General features: G+C 42.0%; 1 protein-coding gene across 2 annotated transcripts in view; it reads left to right on the top strand.

Moving 5' to 3' along the window:
• Positions 1-21,969, top strand: part of LOC5563724 (dopamine receptor 1) — a 373,859-nt gene that overhangs the window by 118,474 nt on the left and 233,416 nt on the right. For both annotated transcript variants that reach the window (XM_021837519.1, XM_021837518.1), the window contains exon 4: positions 20,366-20,495. In XM_021837519.1, coding sequence (XP_021693211.1) covers positions 20,366-20,495 — 130 coding nt within the window. The remainder of the gene's footprint in view (positions 1-20,365; positions 20,496-21,969) is intronic.

The following is a 21,969-nucleotide window of genomic DNA, read 5'->3' on the forward strand; positions in this document are numbered from 1 at the left end:
TCGATGGTTCTTCTTGGGTGGAGCTTGCAACTGTTTTTCCGCCGGAAGTTTTCGATGATTTTGCTTTTGTTCCTGTTTATATTTCTCCTGTCGGCTTTTCTTCTCCCATTGTTCCTTTTGTTGTCCTTCTTACATCTTCAAACTCTCTTGATACCGCCGCTGCATTTCATTCTTCCTTTATTCTTCTTGCCGCTTTCGCTTTTCCGCTTCATACTTCGTTCAATTTTTTGCCAAATTCCTTTCATGCTCGCTTGAAAGGTCCGTCACTTTTGAAGTCTCCTGACCTTCGAAACTGTCTGTTCCAATTGGAATAGCTTCCAATTGAACTTGTTCAGCCCGAGAGCCCACACAATAGAAACCTCAGCCAGTACAGTTGCTGGCTAGTGTTGTGTGCTATTTCATTACCCAAAAAAAAAAATAATGCGTTCTCGGGCTAGGCATTGGATATAAATAGAAACCGTTGTGTTTGGATGGGCATCTTATTCTTCCGAAAATGGTGCACTTTGCGAAAAAGGACCACGTGATTATTGAGCTGAAATCGAATTCAGGTTAACTTCTGCGACCATGAGTCCTCTCATGGCGTAGTGGTAACGCGTCCTAACTAGAGATCAGGGAGTCGTGAGTTTGATTCTCACTGAGAAGACGTTGACTTTTTCGCAAAACTTCACATAAATTTGTCCATTTAATCCAATTGCAAATTATATGTAATGTTTAGCTTTTCGGTAAATATTATAAGTTTTTTAGTGGTTTGAATGCTATTCAAGTTTGAGAATTGCAGTTCAAAACTTATAGAAATTATTTGAAAACCAATCCTAAAGAAGCTTTGAGGTGTATTTGTTTTGCATAAATGTTTGCAAATTGTTTTACAAATGTAATGTCGGCAAATACTTAATTTACAGAAGTAATGTCGTACGCAATAATCAAGGTTTCCGCAAATTTCGTTGTTTCAACAGATTTCAATTGACTTTTTTATTGTTATTTTTTGTGGCATATCAGTGATATTTGAAAATTAAAATTTTCACTACGGTAAAGATTCATTTCTTTTGGAATCCAGTCAAAATCCTTCAAGAATTCTAGCAAAATAAAACTCACAAGGAATGCCCTTTGTGATTCTTCCACGATTTTTCAAGTTTTCAACCATGTGCTTTCCTCTGAGAATTTCTACGGGAGTTTCCTCATCAATTATGTTGTACTTTTCAGAGATTTCTTCAAGAACTTATTCATCAGTTTTCACTGAGCATGTCTGGAGACTCTCGTGGAAAATCATTCCCAGACTTTCTGACCTCACCAGAAAATCTCTAACGAATTGCTCAAAAATCTCTTGAAGAATTCCGCCAGCGAATGCTTCAAAAATTATTTTGATTTTTTCTCCTGGAAGGTCTTCTACGTACTCATTAGATATTGATTCCAATTGTTAGTTCAATGTATCCTCCAGTATTTTCATTAATAATTTTTCAAAAATGTCTCCAATTTCTTATTTAAAAAAATTTCAGAAAAAAATATCCAGACTTTCTGCAAAAAAAAAAAGATTTTTCCAGGTGTTACTCTAAACAGAGTTGCTTGCTGTCACCACGGTAAAAAGAAGCAAGGTATTATACTCCGAAAAATGACATTTGGCAGTGACGTCATTCCTTTCGCAAACTCGAACGAGTGCCTGCTTACTATCCTCAAGACCTCACGCTTGACGATAGGAATGACGACAGATGTTTTGATGGGAAATCGTTGTTTACACGTGGGAATAGCCTACCTTGTTGTGTATACCGAAACAATAAACGAAGCAACCTCCTTCATTAAGTATTGAAGAATGGGTTTTCAATAGGGGCTGATGAGTTTTTACTTACATTAGAGTAGGTACTAGCGTGTTTGGAACATTTCTCAAGATTTCTCCATAATATTTTCCGTGTAAATCTACAGAGTTTGCGCTGCGCGGAAGAAAAAAGGAAATGCGCTGGTGAAAAACAAAAAAAACGCGTCAGTAGAGTTTGATACGTTGAACCTGTTGTATGCTCCTGTCGAGTGAGCAACGAAATCAGGATCGTGTCTGGTTTGGATAGTGCGGTCATTCGTGTTTATGCTCACGTATTAATTTCGAACTATATATTTATCGTTTACCAAAACGAATCCTTTCCCATATCCAAACTCCCAGTGTTTTCTCGTGGAAGTGCAGAGGACTCCTCGGCTTCTGTAAAGCAAGTAACACGTCAACATTTCCCTCCCGTTCCCAAATTGACCTGCATTCGGACGCAGCCGGCGCCGGTATTGTTTATTATAATAATAAGAGCACCAGTATTTACACATTGAGGATGGTACTGATCCCGAGTAGCGTCTGTTGGTTCCCTGTGTAAGTACAGCTGTTCTTGCAATAACGGAGTAGCAAATGCGGGCGGTCAATCATGCTCATGCTCATGCAATATTTTCCGTATAAACCTACATTGTCTTTAGGCCACCTATAAATCACCACCTAGAAATCTGAAAATTTCAGAAAAAAACTATTTTTATGGTAAGGATGGTAAGTAACATATTAGAGATTAGATTTTCAAACATTTTTAAAATTTAAATCGCCCATATGTCCATCAGGAGGAATTTGCTTTGAAAGTATGAACAAGTTCCACAATAATACTCGATTAATTTTCAAGAGGTTTTCAAATGTTCTGAAGCCACCCTTCAATATTTCTAACAGAATTTCATTATTGTAAAATTTAATGGAGAATATCGAAAAGTTTTTTTAAAATATATTGCTACAAATCTGTTGGAAATAAATTAAAAAATTATGAAATAATAAGTATTCTTAGAATATAGTTAAAACAATAAATGTATTCATGCGAAAACACTATGGTCGATTTTGTTACATTATTTCACACCAGGCTTAAATGTTGTCATTCGTTTGAAGAAAACTTGACCATGACGAAATTGTTTGAAAGTCTAGCCTTAATTTTTGACCTAAAATCCCGCTATGTACTGTCTAAGAAATAATAGTATGGAGTAAATCGAGTTAAAGAATATTGAGTTGTGGAGAGTAGACTGTATGTAAATATCATTTCTAAATTCAGCAAAATATGCTTGATCGCGGAAAAATACATCAAAATTTTAAGTTTCGGCTTAGGATTGCGAAAAAACTGCTATTTTTATTGCGTATTACATTTAACCCTAATTTGGGCAAATTTCTGATTAAACCTAACTTTGATTTTTTATGCAAACATCACTTAATAACTGGTAAAAAGTTTTTCTGTCACATTCTGTGTGGAAATCAGCAATCTTTCGCTCCACACTAGTTTCAAACTTTTTTCTCACCGTTGGGATGAAAGTTCATCTAAAACAATATATTTTTAAACTGCTATAACTAAAATCGTGCAAATATATTTTTCGGAATTCTGCAGCCAGTATATTGATAATCTACTGTGTAGTAGTAATTTGTTTTCAATTGTTATAGATTTTCTGAAAATGCTATGGTTATTCCACTAATATCAAACTTTTCACCCACCTTACGAACACTCTAATGGACAGTGTTCCTAAATATCAAATTCAATATAATCATTGAATATATTTGAAAAGAAATCCCTCTGACTATTTGGAAACATATAAAACCAATTCCTAAAGTATAATTTGTCCCGATCCAATCTCACCATCATCTTGACCGGGGTGCACAGGTATCCGAATCGATTTTTCCCACCCGCATGAATGGCAGTCGGTGACTCCGAGGACCCAACAGCCGGTGCTAATGGGAACCGATCAATCAATCAATAGGGCTTTGGGTGGCATCCTCGTCTACTGCCGCAGCCGACCTCGCGAGGCAATGCATCTGTCTGGGTCCATACTTTTGGTGTTTTCCATTATTTTCGCTCCACTAGGACACACGAGTCACTCCTCGAATACACGCACTTTCTCCATTAGGGTAATACGGGGCAAAAGTACGTAGTCGGTGTTTTTTATCCACTACGATACGAGTAACTGACACTGAAGAAGACTACAAGTGGTAGTCTAAATACGCGTATCTGTCAAAGGATAATGCAACTAGAGCGTAAAAGGTACATCACTCGAATAAAGTAGTTTGATTATCTTTTCTGATAAAAGTTAGTTGTGAACTTTTGCCTCGCATTACTCTACGCTACGAAAACGCAGACAGTCGACTGTCTGAGAACAGATTGCCACGCTCGATGGAAAACGTTTTCGCTGGACTTTGAGTGCGCGTTGGGAATAAAGCTTCAAAAATAATCAACAGCCTAGAAGCAAAAGCCTGTAACTTGTGAAAGCTTTGATTGAGCGTAGGACCTGCGGAAATTGAGGCTGACGTGATTTGGAAAGCGTGACAAAATGGAACTTAGGAAGGGATTATAGCAATATGGGGGTGGGTGCTTGAATGAATCAATAATGACAATAAGCCGGGAAGCTTAAAGTGACCTTTGAAGCAATTGAAATCCATGTCACTCTCGAATCGAACGTCCCAAAGAAATGCTATCCATTTTGTTTTTCACGATTAATGACCGTTTAAAAACAAACAAAAAGCTTTCCGGAACTTCCAAACAGTTTTTTGATTCCGTTTAAACTAATCTTTATAGCGTACTCATAGACTTCTCGCTTATCGTTAGCTCAATAATTAATCATTCCCGCGTTCAAACTTTCGAACCGAACTCATCAAAAGTCTACCTTCAACCACCATTAGGAACAAATCCATTTTTACTGCGCAGACTGCAGCAGCATCGCCATCATCGTTCGAGCTAAGTGATCCAATTACCAAATTGCATTTCATTGCTCGGCCCTAAGCTATACCTACAGAGTGTAGTCGCCTTACTTTCCCCGAAACAATTCCGAGGGCCCACGTTTGCTCAGCATCAACCGATGGATCACCGTCATCGTCGTCGTCGTCTTCCTATACACGGCTGGTAAATTTCGAAACTTTCCACCAGCAAGCCAAATCCATTTTCATTATTTCATCATCATCGCCAGGCAAACGATGAAAGGATCGTACAGTGGGAAAATGTGGACCCAAAACGGCACCTGAGTCACTTTGCTTTCTGACAGCGAACGGGTTATTATGGATCCCAATAGCTTCCAGGCAGAATCTAAACACAGCAAGGTGGTTATCCTGGTCGACGTTGTCGTCTACTGTCATGAAGTGCACGGGGAAAAGCTTTTCGCTAGTAATTATCGAAGCAATTTTGATTGTATCTACTCGGATGGCAAATGCGCGGATGATAGCGGTGCCAAAACAATCTTCTAGATTCATTTCGGTCGGCTCAAGTTGTAAATGGCTTCTGCCGAGGGCTATTCGGCTGGTCGATGAGGCATGGAGTGCCTAGAACATTACATTAAAATACATCAAGTCGCTTCAAATTGCAGTTTATCTTTTGGATAAAGACTCTAAGAAGCTTTCAAGTTTCCTTCATTCCTCTGAATCATGAATGTAGCCAGAGTTGTCTTTCTGACTAATAAAAAAAATCGCGTCTTAAGAATCTGACAAAAAATATGAATGAAAATCTTGCAACCAAATTTAAGAGATATCTCAAAATACAAAAAAAAAATCTTTGAAGGATTCACCATGCCATCATGTCACAAAATCTTGCAGCTTCGAAACTTTCCTTAAGTTTTTTTTAACTGTAATTATTCTCGGGATGCCTCAAAGAATTTCTCCAACATTGCTTTTCTTGACATCACGCCCATTAAAAAAACTTTGGATTTACATACTGAGGACTCAGTGCCAACCATATCTTTAAAACAGAATTTCTTCTCAATAATTTAAAAGAAAGTTCCCATAAGACTTGGCACGGTAAATGGCTGGACATGGCGTACCTTTGGTACCTCGCGTACCTTCAGGAATAAAATAGACCCCATTGTGTGGTCCTTAGCCTCTTGCCCAGCAACTCCTATCCCTACCTCCTCGCGGTACTGGCTGGGGTACGAGTAACCTTGGGGAAGATCGGGTAACCAACCCCCGGTGGGAGCTTTGGTCGTATGCTGACAGGGGAGGCAGGGTTTTGCTTTTGCTTTTGCTTCTGCAAACCTGTTGCGCCTGTACTCCATGTTAGGAGCGGCTCACAACAGCGTCTGTTCCCCATGTCAGGGGCGGCTGATCATCGTCCTCAAAGGCCGGTTCTTCAACTTCAGCATAATAAACGTGCACAGCCCTCACTCCGGAAGCACTGATGATGATAAAGACGCTTTTTACGCGCAGCTCGAACGCGAGTACGATAGCGGCCCAAGCCATGACGTCAAAATCATCATAGGAGATCTTAACGCTCAGGTTGGACAGGAGGAGGAGTTGAAACCGACTATTGGAAAGTTCAGCGCTCACCGGCTGACGAACGAAAACGGCTTACGACTAATTGATTTCGCCGCCTCCAAGAATATGGCCATTCGTAGCACCTACTTCCAGCACAACCTTCCATACCGATACACCTGGAGATCACCACAGCAGACAGAATCACAAATCGACCACGTTCTGATTGCTGGACGGCACTTCTCCGACATTATCGACGTCAGGACCTATCGTGGCGCTAACATCGACTCCGACCACTATCTGGTGATGGTCAAACTGCGCCCAAAACTCTCCGTCGTTAACAAGGTAATGGACTTTCGAGCCTGTTGTTCAATATTGCGCTAGAAGGTAGCCGGACTCAACAGCCGGGGTACGATTTTTACGAGATCCAGTCAATTTGTTTGCTTCGCGGATGATATGGACATTGTCGGCCGAACATTTGGAAAGGTGGCAGAACTGTAAACCTACCTGAAACGCGAGGCAGCAAAAGTTGGACTGGTGGTGAATGCGTCCAAGACAAAGTACATGCTAGCTGGTGGGCCGAGCGCGACAGGGCTCGTCTGGGTAGCAGTGTTACGATAGTCGGGGATACGTTCGAGGTGGACGACGAAATCGTCTATCTTGGATCCTTGCTGACGGCTGACAATAGCGTTAATTGTGAAATACGAGGGTACATCATCAGTGGAAGTCGGGCGACCGAGGTTGTCTACTAGTTCCGATGGGGGAAAACTGCCGCACTGTGGGGCCCGTCTACCGGCGGAAATTTTCTTCACCATGTGGTCTTCTTATCCACATCGACAGATTTGGGATAAGACGATGTGTCCATCTGCCAGTCGTAGCTTGATCCCACTGGTGTTGCCATTTTCTGATGGTGTCAGCATGCACTCATTCTCGAACTCCTCTTGTGTGGTGGTCCGTGTAGCACTCGCGATCTTCCTCGAGAATAAGGCTGATAGGTATCATCCCTGCTATCACACAGACGCCTCCGATTAAATGGTGCGGTACGAAATTGAAACCCGCATAGCCATCCACCTATACGTAGTGCTCAGACGACCTCGATTCTTTTCGGTATTCAGTGCAGTCACCCATGCTGGAAATACATGATTGATGTTGTGACGCTCGCTAGCAGCCGCTTCTTGCTGCTTTTAATCACATAGTCTTTTATTGCCATGATCCGGGATAACGCCGCTATCGCCTTCGCCGCTTTTTCACAGACATAATGGATATGTTTGTTCGCTTCGAGTCGATGATGCAATCACCAACCCTGATTCTTGCCTGCTGCACTTCCTTGCGATTGCTGATCATAACCACTTCAGTTTTGTGGTGGGCTATCGCCAGCTTTTTGTCCCGTATCCAATCTTCTACAGTCTCGATCGTCTCGGTGGCAAGTACCTCTACCTTTCTTGATTCACTGGCTATCAATAGCACCCCGTTGTCCGCAAAGCCAACAAGCCTCTGGGAAGATTCATTTTCAGGACACCATCGTACATAATATTCCAGTCGGGCCGAGAATAGAGACCTAAGAAACTCCCGCCGTAATTTGAGTACCTTTTACTCCTTGGTCTGTTTCGTATACACTACCCGCCATAAGTATGGAATCGCATCATCTAGTATTGCAACACCTCAATTGAATATTGCAGCACCCCAAAAAGTTTAGCATCACCCGTAAGCTATTACACTAATGACGCAATATCTTGGAAACCTTACTTTCTAGAAAGCTGCGGTCTTCAGCAAAGTTGTTCAGAAGCCTTACGGCGTTTATCAGCTGACATTTTTAATGCGCCATTTTGCCGCTACGTGGCGCTAGTGTGCATGTAAATTGGTCATATTTTAGACGGCTCTAGCTCATGAACCTGACCACTTAGAATGTTCGTGTCTTCAGCAAAAATGTTTAGAAGCTCAAAACCAATCTGAGGCAGCACTGATTGGTTAGCAATTTTGCCGCTACGTGGTGCTAGTGTGCATGTAAATTGGTCATATTTTAGACGGCTCTAGCTCATGAACCTGACCACTTAGAATGTTCGTGTCTTCAGCAAAGTTGTTCAGAAGCTTAAAAGCAATGTGAAACAGCACTGATTGGTTAGCAATTTTGCCGCTACGTGGCGCTAATGTGCAAGTAAATTGGTCATATTTTAGACGGCTCTGGCTCATGAACCTGACCACTTACCTGACTCAGAAGCTTAAAAGCAATGTGAAACAGCACTGATTGGTTAGCAATTTTGCCGCTACGTGGCGCTAGTGTGCATGTAAATTGGTCATATTTTAGACTTTAGATTTTTACACACATTCCATTTCCAAACATTGAGTTTTAAAACAATGTTTAGGAAAAAATTATGTGAAAATTCCGTATGGAACTCTTTGAATTATACTAAAATGAATTCCAAGAAGAGCTTCGAGGCAATTATTTATGCTATTTCTAATGATTTTCTAAATCAAGAGGATTTTTTCCTCTTTAGGAATTTCTGTGTTCTGTGAGAAATTTTTAGATAATTCATCGATCATGTATAACTAGGAACTCAGGTTGATTCCATTTGTTTTACTGGACAAAGCAAAATTGGCGATCAAAGGGACCACAACGAATCGAATCTTTGGAATTTTTCCAATAGGTAAATCTGCAAGACTTTAAATAGACCCGTCACTCAACATTGAAATAAGACGCGTTTAGGACTTTACTAAGCTTACTATGAAAAAAATACGGTGGGTATCTTATATAGTTTTATGTTTCATGCAAAAAGAGTGTAATGTATAATGATCGTTTTGTCGTGAAAATCGTGAATGAAATGTTAAGAATCGATCTTCTCAAGCCACCCCCCCCCCCCTGATGAAAAAACCTGGCTACGCCAATGGGCATCGACCCCTTAGGGACCGTTCAAATATTACGTAACGCAACAGGGGAGGGAGGGGGTCTTACATAGTGTTACGGTTCGAAAAAAATTTAAAATTTTCTATACAAAAGTTGTTACGTGGAGGTGAAAGGGGGTCTAAAATTGACAAATTTTGCGTTACGTATTTTTTTTAATGAACTCTTAAAAGTCCATGCAAGTTCTTGACGCGGTTCACAAGCAATCATTAACACGTCGAAATTTGAAAAACAGGAACATGATAAAATGACCCGATTTTGTCAGGCTCCCATTTTGTCAGCCTAAAATTCATCGAGGGGCTGACAAAATCGGGTCCCCACTGTATTATATTCCACAATGTTTTGAATTTTGTCTAAGTAAACAGGTTCGTAGAAAATGCCTTCTTCTAAATATTTGCTGAAGATTCGAACATTCTAGGTGGTCAAGATCATGTGCTACAGCCCGCGAAAATATAACCAAATCTACCTGCACATCTGAGAGAGAGGAGACAGATGGCTTAGATTGCGAGTTCCCAAAAGACAAGGGAACCTGTCATAAACTGACACTGGAAAACCACACATTTGAAGAGCAAAGCGTAAAATACCGTCAGAATTTAGGTAAAGGTAATTCAACTTTCTAGGTGTTTTTCGATGACTGCACATTATAAAAAGTTAAATACTAAAATATAGTCGTGTGTTGGCAAACTGCTATTGTTTTTTTTATTCATACCTTTTTCACAGTGAACAACAATGAGTGAATGATTTTGACCAAAATAAGATCATTAGACCGTTGTGCACAACCCAAGAACTAAAGAAAGAAGTCTAAGAAGGCAAGAAACTTGCCAACTGTCAGTGAGCTGTCTCCTCTCTCAGCTGTACGCTAGCACCACATAGCGGCAAAATTGCTGACCAATCAGTGCTGCCTCACATTGCTGTTAAGCTTCTGAACAACTTTGCTGAAGACACGAACATTCTAAGTGGTCAGGTTCATGAGCCAGAGCCGTCTAAAATATGACCAATTTACATGCACACTAGCGCCACGTAGCGGCAAAATTGCTAATCAATCAGTGCTGCCTCAGATTGCTTTTAAGCTTCTGAACAACTTTGCTGAAGACACGAACATTCTAAGTGGTCAGGTTCATGAGCCAGAGCCGTCTAAAATATGACCAATTTACATGCACACTAGCGCCACGTAGCGGCAAAATTGCTAACCAATCAGTGCTGCCTCAGATTGCTTTTAAGCTTCTGAATAACTTTGCTGAAGACACGAACATTCTAAGTAATCAGGTTCATGAGCTAGAGCCGTCTAAAATATGACCAAATTACATGCACACTAGCGCCACGTAGCGGAAAAATGGCGCATTAAAAATGTCAGCTGATGAACGCCGTAAGGCTTCTGAACAACTTTGCTGAAGACCGCAGCTTTCTAGAAAGTAAGGTTTCCAAGATATTGCGTCATTAGTGTAATAGCTTACGGGTGATGCTAAACTTTTTGGGGGGTGCTGCAATATTCAATTGAGGTGTTGCAATACTAGATGATGCGATTCCATACTTATGGCGGGTAGTGTATCAGTAACCGGTTCTGAAAATAGCTCTTCAGAATCCGGCAGATGTACTCACGTACTCTCATGCTATGCAACGAAACGGCGATTGCTTTCCAGCTAGCGCAGTTGAAAGCGTTTTTCACGTCTAGTGTGATCTCCGCACAATAACGGTTTCCTCTCCTTTTCTGCTTCTGAGCTGTCTCCTTGGTTTCAACAACAGTTTGGATGGCGTCCACAGTAGACCTTCCTTTCCGGAAGCCTCTCGGACAGTTTGTTGGATGTATCCAGCAAGCATATCGGCCTATACGCTGAAGATGCACCAAGCGGTTTACCCGACTTTGGCAACAACACCTTTTGTCGCCTCCAGGAGTTTGGAAAGCTGCCATCGTCAATGCAGTTTTCGCTGTTTTCAGAGGCAGACTTGAGATTCTGTCGCCACACCGATCATCTCCTCATTTGTGACTCGAGATTCTTCGTAGTCTCCGTTCTGCACTCCGTAAGGAGTGGGCGGCCAGGTAATGGCTTCATGCTGCGGGAACAGTCCGTGGTGTGGTTGGTCCTCTTAACCTCACCATGGCTACTCTGTACGCGTCGCCCCACGGATTCGAGTTTGCTTTGTCGCAGAGTTTTGAAGACAAGATTTTTTGCTAAGCCTGATTTCGCTTTTAAGTGCGGATCTTGTCGCTCTGTAGACTAGCCTACGTTCCTCTTTTTCAGCGTTGTTGCAAGCCCGCTGCATCATCCTTCTGGGTCGCAGCCAGTTCACATAGATCGGTAATGGTCGAATTCCACTAGCCTATTGGACGGCGGCCGTTAGCTGGTTTCCCAAATCTCGGCATGGTTGCATCGCACGCATGAGATAGTACTGCCATTAATTCGTCTGCACTGAGGTTCAAAGTGATGTGTTCAAGTCTTTGACGAATACTTGTATCTGCTGACTGAGGCTAATTCATGCGAATTGTCATTGGAACGTTACTCTATGCGCACTGCTGCTGCATGGCTAATCTCAGATCTTCCTCTGTTGAAATCTCGTCCATATTTTTATATACGAGAGTCGCTTCCGGACCCACAGCTCTTACTTGCATCTTATCCCCCGTCGCTTTTTCCGCTAGCTCTTTATAGACTTCTTTCTTAACTCGAGGATCATCTCACCATTCAGGGTACGTCTGACTTTTTGAACGTCTTCTCCTAGATCTTTGACATCTGGATTCGACCGCATAGCACGCAAAACCTCCATGTACGAATCGTCACGTGCTTTAAGAATGAGCCCTTCGCTCTTGTTCCGCCCCTTAATGGACACATGATTTTCGGAAGGGTTCTTCTTACTCGTCTTCTCTTTTTTCTTTTCGACCACTTGCCACGGAGTTTGACTGTTTTCCTCAGTAACTTCCTCGGTTGTTAGATATACCCCAGTACCGGGGTGTCCTTGTGCTTTTTTGGGCCACTTGGTCTAACATCTTCTGGTGACGCTCATGCCTTCTTCGGCGTGAAGAAGGGCGTTGTTTGCACGCTACTGACATTTTTGTTCGACACTGAGACTTCCCCCGTTACAGTACTCGTTTCCACTTTCCGCGATGCTTTTAACGCGGACATAGTCACTGCAAGCTCTTTTTCGGCTGTATCAGTCCTCGCCTCCAGAGTTTTCCACTCTTAGACGGCCGCTCCAAGGGCTCCTTGGATCTTCGTCACCAACAGTGTGTACATTGCTTCTTTTATCGACATACTCGTGCAGCTCCTCCACAAGTTTCTTCGCTGTAACTACCTATTGAGGCCGACAACAATTGCTAGAACATCGGCCAACTTGATCGAACCCCCAATCGGCCGAACCCCTTCACGCGTGCTGACAGATGGAGGTAGCAAAACGTAATGAAAAATATTTCGGCGCGCAATCGCACCGACTGCTGCGATCATTCTTTTTCCAACTTTGTTATTATCTAGTTACCTCTCGTCGAGTAAAGACACGTTGCGTTATTAAATAAGTATTTTATGTTCAAATCTAATTCCGGCGTTATTATTCCATTGAGAGCCCGGTGTAACGCGGAATTTGTGCGGATTTGTGGACATTTAGTGAAAAATCGATCAGTGAAGTGTTTTTCGTGGTACGAACATTTTGCGTCGCGTGTGAACAAAATGGCGGATGTAAAAGTGTCCTTGGAGAAGCTGAACGACCAGAACTTTTCGATTTGGAAGTTCAAGATGGAGCTTCTTCTGGTGAAGGAAGAACTGCTGACCTTTGTCACGGATCCTAAGCCTGATGTGCCGACGGCGGATTGGTCTTTGAAAGACGGAAAAACTCGCGCGATGATCGGCTTGGCAGTGGAAGACAGTCAGCTAGTGCATATCATCCGGAAGAAGACAGCCAAGGAGATGTGGGATGCGTTGAAGCAGATTCACGAGGCATCGTCCTTGTCGTCAACGCTTCACGTCTTGCGCAAGCTGTGTTCCCTGCGGCTTTCGGAAGAAGGCGATCTCCACGGACACCTGAACGAGATGACGGATTTGCAAAACCGTCTGGAAGTGATTGGGGAAGGTCTGAAGGATCGAGTTTTCATGGCGCTGATTTTGTCGAGCCTCCCGCCATCGTTTGGCAGCTTGATCAATGTGATCGAGAACAAACCGGAACAAGAACTAACGGTGGATTTTGTGAAGAGCAAGCTGCGGGAAGAGTGGCGACGTCGTCTCGAGTGCAATGGTGGTAGTGTGCGCGGTGACGAGAAAGTGATGCAAAGTGTCAAGTCTAACAAGACGAATAATAAGAAGAAATTTGTGTGTCACAACTGCAAGGAAGAGGGACATTTCCGAAACGATTGTCCGAAGCTGGCTAAAACGCGACAGGAGAAGAAGAAATCGGCAGATAGTAAGGCGAATCTGGCCGCTGGGGTACCGAATGGAATGGAGATGTGTCTAATGGCTGTGACGACCTCTGGCGCAAACCGGTGGTACTTGGACTCCGGTGCTACGTCTCACATGACCAGCGACAAGAATCTCCTGAAGGACGTGAACTCAGCAAAGCAGCCGGAAATCTGCCTGGCCGATGGGAAACGAATCAAGTCGAACGGCGCCGGATGCGGAAAGCTGGTGTCAGTCACCGGCGATGGTGTGCGGATGGATGTCACTTTGAAGGATGTGTATCATGTTCCTTCGTAATCAGGAAATTTGCTTTCAGTAAGTAAAATTTGTGACCTGGGGTACAAAGTTTTATTTGATCGTACTGGATGTGAAGTAATTAAAGATCAAAAAGCAGTGCTGTTTGGTGAACGGAGCGGTGGCTTGTACCGTTTGAAGAACTACTCTCAGCAAGCTTTTGTGACCAAGGCTGAGCATCCGGATTTGTGTGAGCACTTGTGGCACCGAAGGTTCGGACATCGGAATAGTGAAGCAATCTCAAGAATCGTACGCGAAGAACTTGGTTTTGGACTGAAAATAAAGAAATGTAACATTCAGTGCGTTTGTGGTATTTGCTGTGAAGGGAAGATGAGTCGCATACCGTTTCCGAAGGAATCCGATAGTAAATCCAAAGCAGTGGGGGATTTAGTGCATTCCGATCTGGGGGGTCCAATGGAGAAAGCGACTCCCAGTGGTTTCAGGTACTACATGACGATGGTGGACGATTACAGTGGCTATACAGTGATTTACTTGCTGAAAGCAAAGTCGGACACTGAACTGAAGTTGTGGGAATATTGTGCCATGGTGAAGAACCAGTTTGGGCGTGCTCCGAGGGTGATTCGTACCGACGAGGGCGGTGAATATTCCAGTGCATCGTTGAAAGCGTACCTGGCGGAGAATGGTATCATTCATCAGCAAACTGCTCCGTATTCGCCACAGCAAAACGTGAATGCGGAACGTAAGAATCGGTATGAAGTGGAGATGGTGAGGTGCTTGCTGGCGGAGTCTGGTCTTGACAAGAAGTACTGGGGAGAAGCGATTTGCACTGCAAACTACTTGCAGAATCGGCTACCAACTTCTGCTATCGAGAAGACGCCGTACGAGCTGTGGCATGGGAAGAAGCCGTCGTACTCTCATTTGAGGACCTTTGGATCCGAGGCATACGTTCATGTGCCGAAAGAGAAACGTTTGAAGCTGGACAAAAAGGCAAAGAAGATGATTTTTGTCGGATACGCAGAAGGAAGGAAAGCTTACCGTTTTCTGGATCCGGAAAAGGATTGGATTGCGATCAGCCGAGATGCCAAATTTTTGGAGACTGGTGTCTTGAAGTCCGAACGTGCGGCTGAATCGGAACAGTCCTCGCCGGTTCAACAATCAGACTCTTTGGAGATAAAAGCATCCGCTGAAGAGGCGGAAGATAAGGTGGTGTTGTCACTCGGGTCGGAAACTCCCAATCCGGGTTCATTGCCTGAAGCTGTGGAAAACCCGGAGTCTGAGGAAGAACTGGAGGAATCGGATCCCAGTCCAGAAATTGCACGACGTTCATCGCGGCCTAACAAAGGCATTGCACCGAGAAGATTAATCGAGGAGATTTTTGCTGTCGGTGATGTGTCATTCCAGGATCCGACGGAGCCATCCGGCTTCAAGGATGCGATGACCGGTGAAAAGTGCGCAGAATGGAGGCGTGCCATGGAAGCGGAAATGATATCTCATCAGGTGAATGGTACTTGGGATCTGGTGAAGCTACCTGATGGCCGGAAACCCGTTGGATGATGTTGGGTGTATAAGTTGAAACGGAATGCTGCTGGTGATGTGGTGAAATATAAGGCGCGACTAGTGGCTCAAGGTTTCAGCTAGAAATTTGGACAGGACTATGACGAGGTCTTTGCTCCTGTAACCAAGCAAACAACGCTGAGGACCCTGCTGGCTGTCGCAAGCAAGAAGAAGCTGATCCTGAAGCATTTCGACGTGAAGACGGCGTATTTGTATGGTGAGTTTGAAGAAGAGCTGTACATGAAGCAACCGCCGGGGTTCGAAATCAAAGGTAAGGAAGCATTGGTCTGTCACTTAAGGAGGAGCATATACGGGCTGAACCACCGGCTACATTCCGTCCTCCTGGAGCTAAGTTTCGAGCAGAGCACAGCGGATCCGTGCTTCTATTCGAAGGTCGTCAATGGAAAGCGTGTCTACCTGCTAATTTACGTGGACAACATTCTTGTTGGCAGGGGAAGCGAGGCTGAAATAAAGAAAATTTATGAAGCGCTGAAGAAGGAGTTTGAGATGACGGATCTTGGCGATCTGAACTTCTTCTTGGGACTGGAGATCACCAGGACGGAAGGGAACTACGGCGTCTCCCTTGAAGGCTACATCGATCGTGTGGCTGAGCGATTTGGACTTCGTGACGCTAAGCAGGCGAAAACGCCAATGGAGGAAGGATTCACGAAATGCAAGTCGGAAGGTCCACTTCTGGAGGATGCAACGGAGTATAGGAGCTTAGTCGAAGCCTTACTCTACATTGCGTTTTGTGCCAGGCCGGATATAGCAGTGAGCGCTTCGATTCTGGGCAGGAGTGTCAGTGCACCACGGGAAGAGGACTGGGTGGCGGCCAAGCGAGTGGTCCGCTACTTGAAGGCGACGAAAGACTGGCGTCTGCAGTACGGAGAACCGGTTGGAAAACTAATTGGCTATTCCGACGCAGATTGGGCTGGTGATGCCAAAACGAGGAAATCGACGACCGGCAACATTTTCTTGTTCGCTGGTGCAGCAATATCTTGGGCGAGTCGTTTACAGAGCTGCTTTACTTTACTTTACTTTGTCGTCAATGGAGTCGGAGTACGTTGCTCTAAGTGAGGCAAGTCAGGAGGCAGTGTGGCTTCGGAAGCTGCTCGAAGATTTTGGCGAACCACAATTGGAACCTGTGGAGATATCGGAAGACAACCAAAGTTGTATTAAGTTCGTCGAATCGGAGAGAGTCAGTCGGCGATCGAAGCACATATAAACCCGAGAGGCTTACGTGAAGGAACTGTGCGACCAAAGGGTGCTGAAGCTGGTGTACTGTCCCACCGAAGAGATGGTACAGTACTGGACAAAATAAAGTACGCATTGGCCGTTTTTCCAAACAAAATGGTTAAGCTTGGAGATCTGAATTTCAGCTTCTAGTGGTCCGATTGATCTGAAATTTTCACAACAGCCTAGATATAACATAGATATTACTCTATTGGAATATCACTGTATTTGAAACACAATCTTTAAAATTATTGAAAATATCTCAATTTGCAAAAAATTGCATAATTTTATTTTGAAAATATTTTGAAAACAATCAGTTTTACCGAAAAATGATGTTCTACAAACTTGTGTGTCTCATCAAATTGCAAATTTTTGCAGAAGGGCATATTGCTCTAAATATTTGCATTTAAAAATTATTTCTATTTAAAAATTTTGTCATTTTTATGAAAATTTGAGATTTGCGATAACATATAAGTTTGTTAATGAAAATTTATGAATTTCTAGCCTAGCAAACTTGAGGTTACTATCAAGCTGCGGTGAAACTTTCAGGTCAATCGGACATCTAGAAACCGAGATATAAGCCTCCAAACTTGACTATTTTGTATGGAAAAACGGCCACTGCGTACTTTATTCTGTCCGGTACTGTAGCTGACGCACTTACCAAACCGCTAGGCAGGATCAAGTTGCAGAAGAAAACCTTCAATGCTTGGTCTTGTAGCTGGCAATCGTTGAGGAGGAGTATTGAGGCCAACAACAATTGCTAGATCATCGGCCAACTTGAACGAACCCCCAATCGGCCGAACCCCTTCACGCGTGCTGACAGTAGAAGCATTAACCTAAGAATGCTTATGTCGCTGCTGTTCGTGTTACCAACATCTAGTTTGCCACGAACTGACAGCTTGAGTGCTGGGCCTCAAAGTGTCAGATTAATTTTAAGAACCAAAACAACATCATGGTATAGAACAAGCAATGAAAAACCATAGTTAAAGGTAATAAAAATTGAAATCAGTTTTGTGACAACTACGCCATTAGCGTTCTACTACTAATATTTCTATTGTGCTGACAGATGAAGGTAGCAAAACGTAATGAAAAATATTTCGGCGCGCAATCGCACCAACTGCTGCGATCATTCTTTTTCCAACTGTGTTATTATCTAGTTACCTCTCGTCGAGTAAAGACACGTTGCGTTATTAAATAAGTATTTTATGTTCAAATCTAAATCCGGCGTTATTATTCCATTGAGAACTCTGCCCAATACTACCTTCGGTAGTTTTAGTACTCTCGACCACATACTTTACTGCTGCTGTTGCTGCACGTTAATTTGCTCCTGCTCATCCTCGTGTTGCTGATGCGGTTGTTGTGTTTGAAGCATTGGTGATATTACCAACCCGCTTCTGGTTAACGGATTTGCCGCGCCAGAGTCCCCCTCCAGACCGCTATCGTCAACCGCCGTACGTAGTCGCCTTTCATGATCCCATGGTTATCTATGGAAGCCGGGAGGCCATGCTAGGGTTGACACGATCCCTTATAAGGATCTTGTTCACAGCCGGATCGGTGTAGGTCGGGAATGGTCATCCGAGCCTAGTACTCATCACTTAAGATGGCCGGGTTCTGAACGTATCCAGAGGCCTGCCAAGGATGGATGCAGTCGCGCCATGAGCCTACTCGCCGTTTCAAGTTGGTGTTACCCTTCCTTACTTGGGGAGTAGATTGACACGACTGTCAGTCCAATATCACAAGAACAGCGCTATTCGTTATCATCGCCCAGTCATTCCCTCAAATACCACGAGCTGGCTAACCGTTTTCCGCACTCAGGAGGGCTTCTGATTTATGATCACGAATTGGTACGTCCCAAAATTCTTCCATTTTTACAGGAATTCCTTCTAATGTTTTTTCAAGCATCGTTTATTCCAATGTTTATATTCATGCATCGAACTCTTCTGCGAATATATTCAGAATTCATATTAAGTTTTGTCAGGAAACCCTTCAAGAAGTTCTTTGAAGACTTTTCTAAAATATATCGTTATTCTGTCACGAACTTTTTTCAAACTATTAATTTCGATTATTTCTTATACAACGGTAGCGTTTGCTTTTGGCTGTGCAGTCCTTTAACATGCGTTGATTTATTTTAATCTTTGCCTACGTTTCGGCCCATGGATTGGACCTTCTTTAATAACTCTTTGATTCAATAAAAAATGATTTCTGATCACTCTCAGCAATTATTGCTTAAATTTGCTATCATTAAGATTTTTCGTATTTTCGGCTCCCTGATTGAATGCCGGATATAATTGTATAAAACCTGAACAACTTCATTGATAAATTACTAAAAAAAAAATTAAAAAATCCCCATTGGAATTTCTGTAGTTATCCTTGAAAGAATTGTAAAGAAAACCTCTTAGTGATTTTAACATTAATCGAGTTTAGAAAAATGTCCCAGAATAAAAACTTGGAGGAAACATTGAAGATTTATTAATGAAATTAAAAAAAAAATCATGAAAAACTCTCAAATCTACAACCAGTAGTAATGTCTGTGAAATTTCCATATTATGAGTTAAAGGTATTCAGTCCTTAAAGTAAATTAAACGAATTCCCGAAAAACTGTTAGTAAAAGTTCTTAAGATAATAGACTACTTCCAAGTGTATTATTTGAAAAAAAAGAACCAAAACAAAGGAAATACCATGGTACATCCTGGGCATACCATCTTTTAGCCCCACTCTTCCCCTTGAAGTAACTTAAAAAAGTTTGTAATTCGGTTGACTAGTTTCTGAGAACGAGCAGTTTGAAGCACGCATGTCTCGTGACGGGCTTTGTGATAGTAGAAAACTGCGAAATAATCAAACTGTGTAGTAGTACGTTTTATGCAAAAAAATAAAAATAAAACAATGATCATCAGAAAATTGTTAGGGTCGATGTACCAATAGCCGCATAGCTAAGAACAAATATTCGTATAAAATCGAAAAATAAAACCTGCGGAATTATTTTTAGATCATCTGAAAGCTTTTTATCTTGGCTTTGTGGAAAAATTATGAAACATAAGAAAACTCATGTTTTTGTATTTATTATCGCTTGTGCCACTATAGGAACACATGTGCCTATAGTAGCACTATTCCTAATTTCTGTTCCTATAGTAGCACTATCCTCACGGAATAGGCAAAACACAAATCAAAACCGTATTTTTACAAAACTTTTATATTTTTCCTTTGAAGTGTGGATCAAAAGCGTTCGATTGATGTAAAAAAGTTTCTAATTTATCAACTATTTTGTATAATAACAAAATAGTTTCTCTTAGTAGTGCTACTATGAGTAAATATCAATGTCAAAATTTAGAAAATGTTCAAATCGGGACTTAAAAATCAATATAAAAATCCAAACCTCTTAAATTTAATATCTTAATCTTGTAATAAAAATATCGGAATAGACATCTCGAAATTGTAATCTAGAAATTGAGATCTTATAATCAAACCATCGAAATCGAAATCCCGGGATTGGAATCCCGACATGAGAATCTCGAAATCAAATTATCTGAATCGAAATCTAAAATCTTCGAAATCAAACTGTCGGTATTGAAATTACGTAATCAAAAATTCATGAATATCGAAATAGAAATCATGAAAACAAGATTTCAACATCAAAATCTCGAGAAGGAAATTTTGAAAGGGGTCCATGAACCGCGTGGTCATCTAGATGGGGATATGGAAGTCTGACCACGGTGAAATTGTGGGGTCGATCGCTTCTCCTAAAAACCTGCCTACGCTCATGCACTAAATGAATTCCCTTTTGAAAAACTATCTCATACTCATACATATTCTATTTCGATTCCTCCCTTCTTCCCTCAGGCTACTGGATATTCGGGGCCCAGTTCTGCGACACCTGGGTGGCGTTCGATGTCATGTGTTCAACCGCTTCCATCCTGAATCTGTGCGCCATCTCGCTGGACCGGTACATCCACATCAAGGATCCGCTCAGGTGAGTACCGTACGTGTACGAGGGCACAAATTAGTGGTGAAACGGCGAGCCTATATTTCGAAAACACTTCACCAAGGCATTAATCTTCGTTCCGTCTGCTACGGTGGGTATTCTGATAGTAGACATATGTGGGATCTAGAGATATAGGTATTAGGCTGAAACAGCCGAACGGTTGGTTGAGTGTATTTTTGGGCTTGCACGATACACCAGCAAAAGAGTTATGTGACCAAAATTGTACATTTCGTTTCTGACGAAACGAGGCCATATTTCTAAGCCCTCGTTCTAGGTTATTCTTTTCATACGTGGGGGTTTTCTATTTCTGGATAAATTGGACAATGATGAAGAAATGAAACGGAAAATAGGCTGAAGTGGTTTGTTGGGCAGGAATCATATTATTCTACTAGTTAACGAGTGAAACCATTTAGTACGTTTGAATCAAAATATCAAACTCTTTCAAGCAAAATAATCAACAATTTGGTTAGAAATAAGCTTCAGACATGACTTTGGATTGGACTTCAATTGGGATTGCATTGTTTTTATCTGCCTTAATGGTGGCCTTGAATGGATTTTTTTGGAAATTTATTATAGAATGAGATTTGAATTGGGATTAGAATGGTAATTTTTATAAGGATTAGATTGAGGTTTGGATTCGTATTAGTATTTGAAATACGATTGAAGAAAATGGGTATCTTGCGGTTTAGAAATCTGTTGTCTGTTACCCAAATCAATTTTTTTTTTTGAAAACCTTGAACTAGAAATTCCGAAATCAAAATCCTAATTTCGAAATTTCAGCATTGAAATCACTAAAATCAATAAAAAAAGAGAACAAAGAAAACATAATGCAATATAGAAATCTAAAATCTAATAATCAGAATCTTAACATGAACATCTAAAGAATTTAAATCTCTGTTTCTAATTCAAAATTTCGTAATCGTAATCCCAAACAAACTGTAGACATCAACATGAACAGAGAAAGAATTATCGGAATCGCAATACCTGAATCAAAATTTTATTTTCTGTGAATCTTAATCAAAATCTTGATATTGAAATCTCAAAATCAAAATTTTACTATCGAAATCTCAAAGTCAAAATTGAAATTTCGAAATCCAAATCAAAACCTCGAAATCGAAATAAAAACGAAATCAAGATCAAATCCCAATCCCAATCCCAATCCCAATCCCAATCCCAATCCCAATCCCAATCCCAATCCCAATCCCAATCCCAATCCCAATCCCAATCCCAATCCCAATCCCAATCCCAATCCCAATCCCAATCCCAATCCCAATCCCAATCCCAATCCCAATCCCAATCCCAATCCCAATCCCAATCCCAATCCCAATCCCAATCCCAATCCCAATCCCAATCCCAATCCCAATCCCAATCCCAATCCCAATCCCAATCCCAATCCCAATCCCAATCCCAATCCCAATCCCAATCCCAATCCCAATCCCAATCCCAATCTTGTCTTTTCGTC

This window comes from Aedes aegypti, chromosome 1, assembly GCF_002204515.2.
Source record: "Aedes aegypti strain LVP_AGWG chromosome 1, AaegL5.0 Primary Assembly, whole genome shotgun sequence".
In the NCBI taxonomy this organism is placed as follows: domain Eukaryota; kingdom Metazoa; phylum Arthropoda; class Insecta; order Diptera; family Culicidae; genus Aedes; species Aedes aegypti.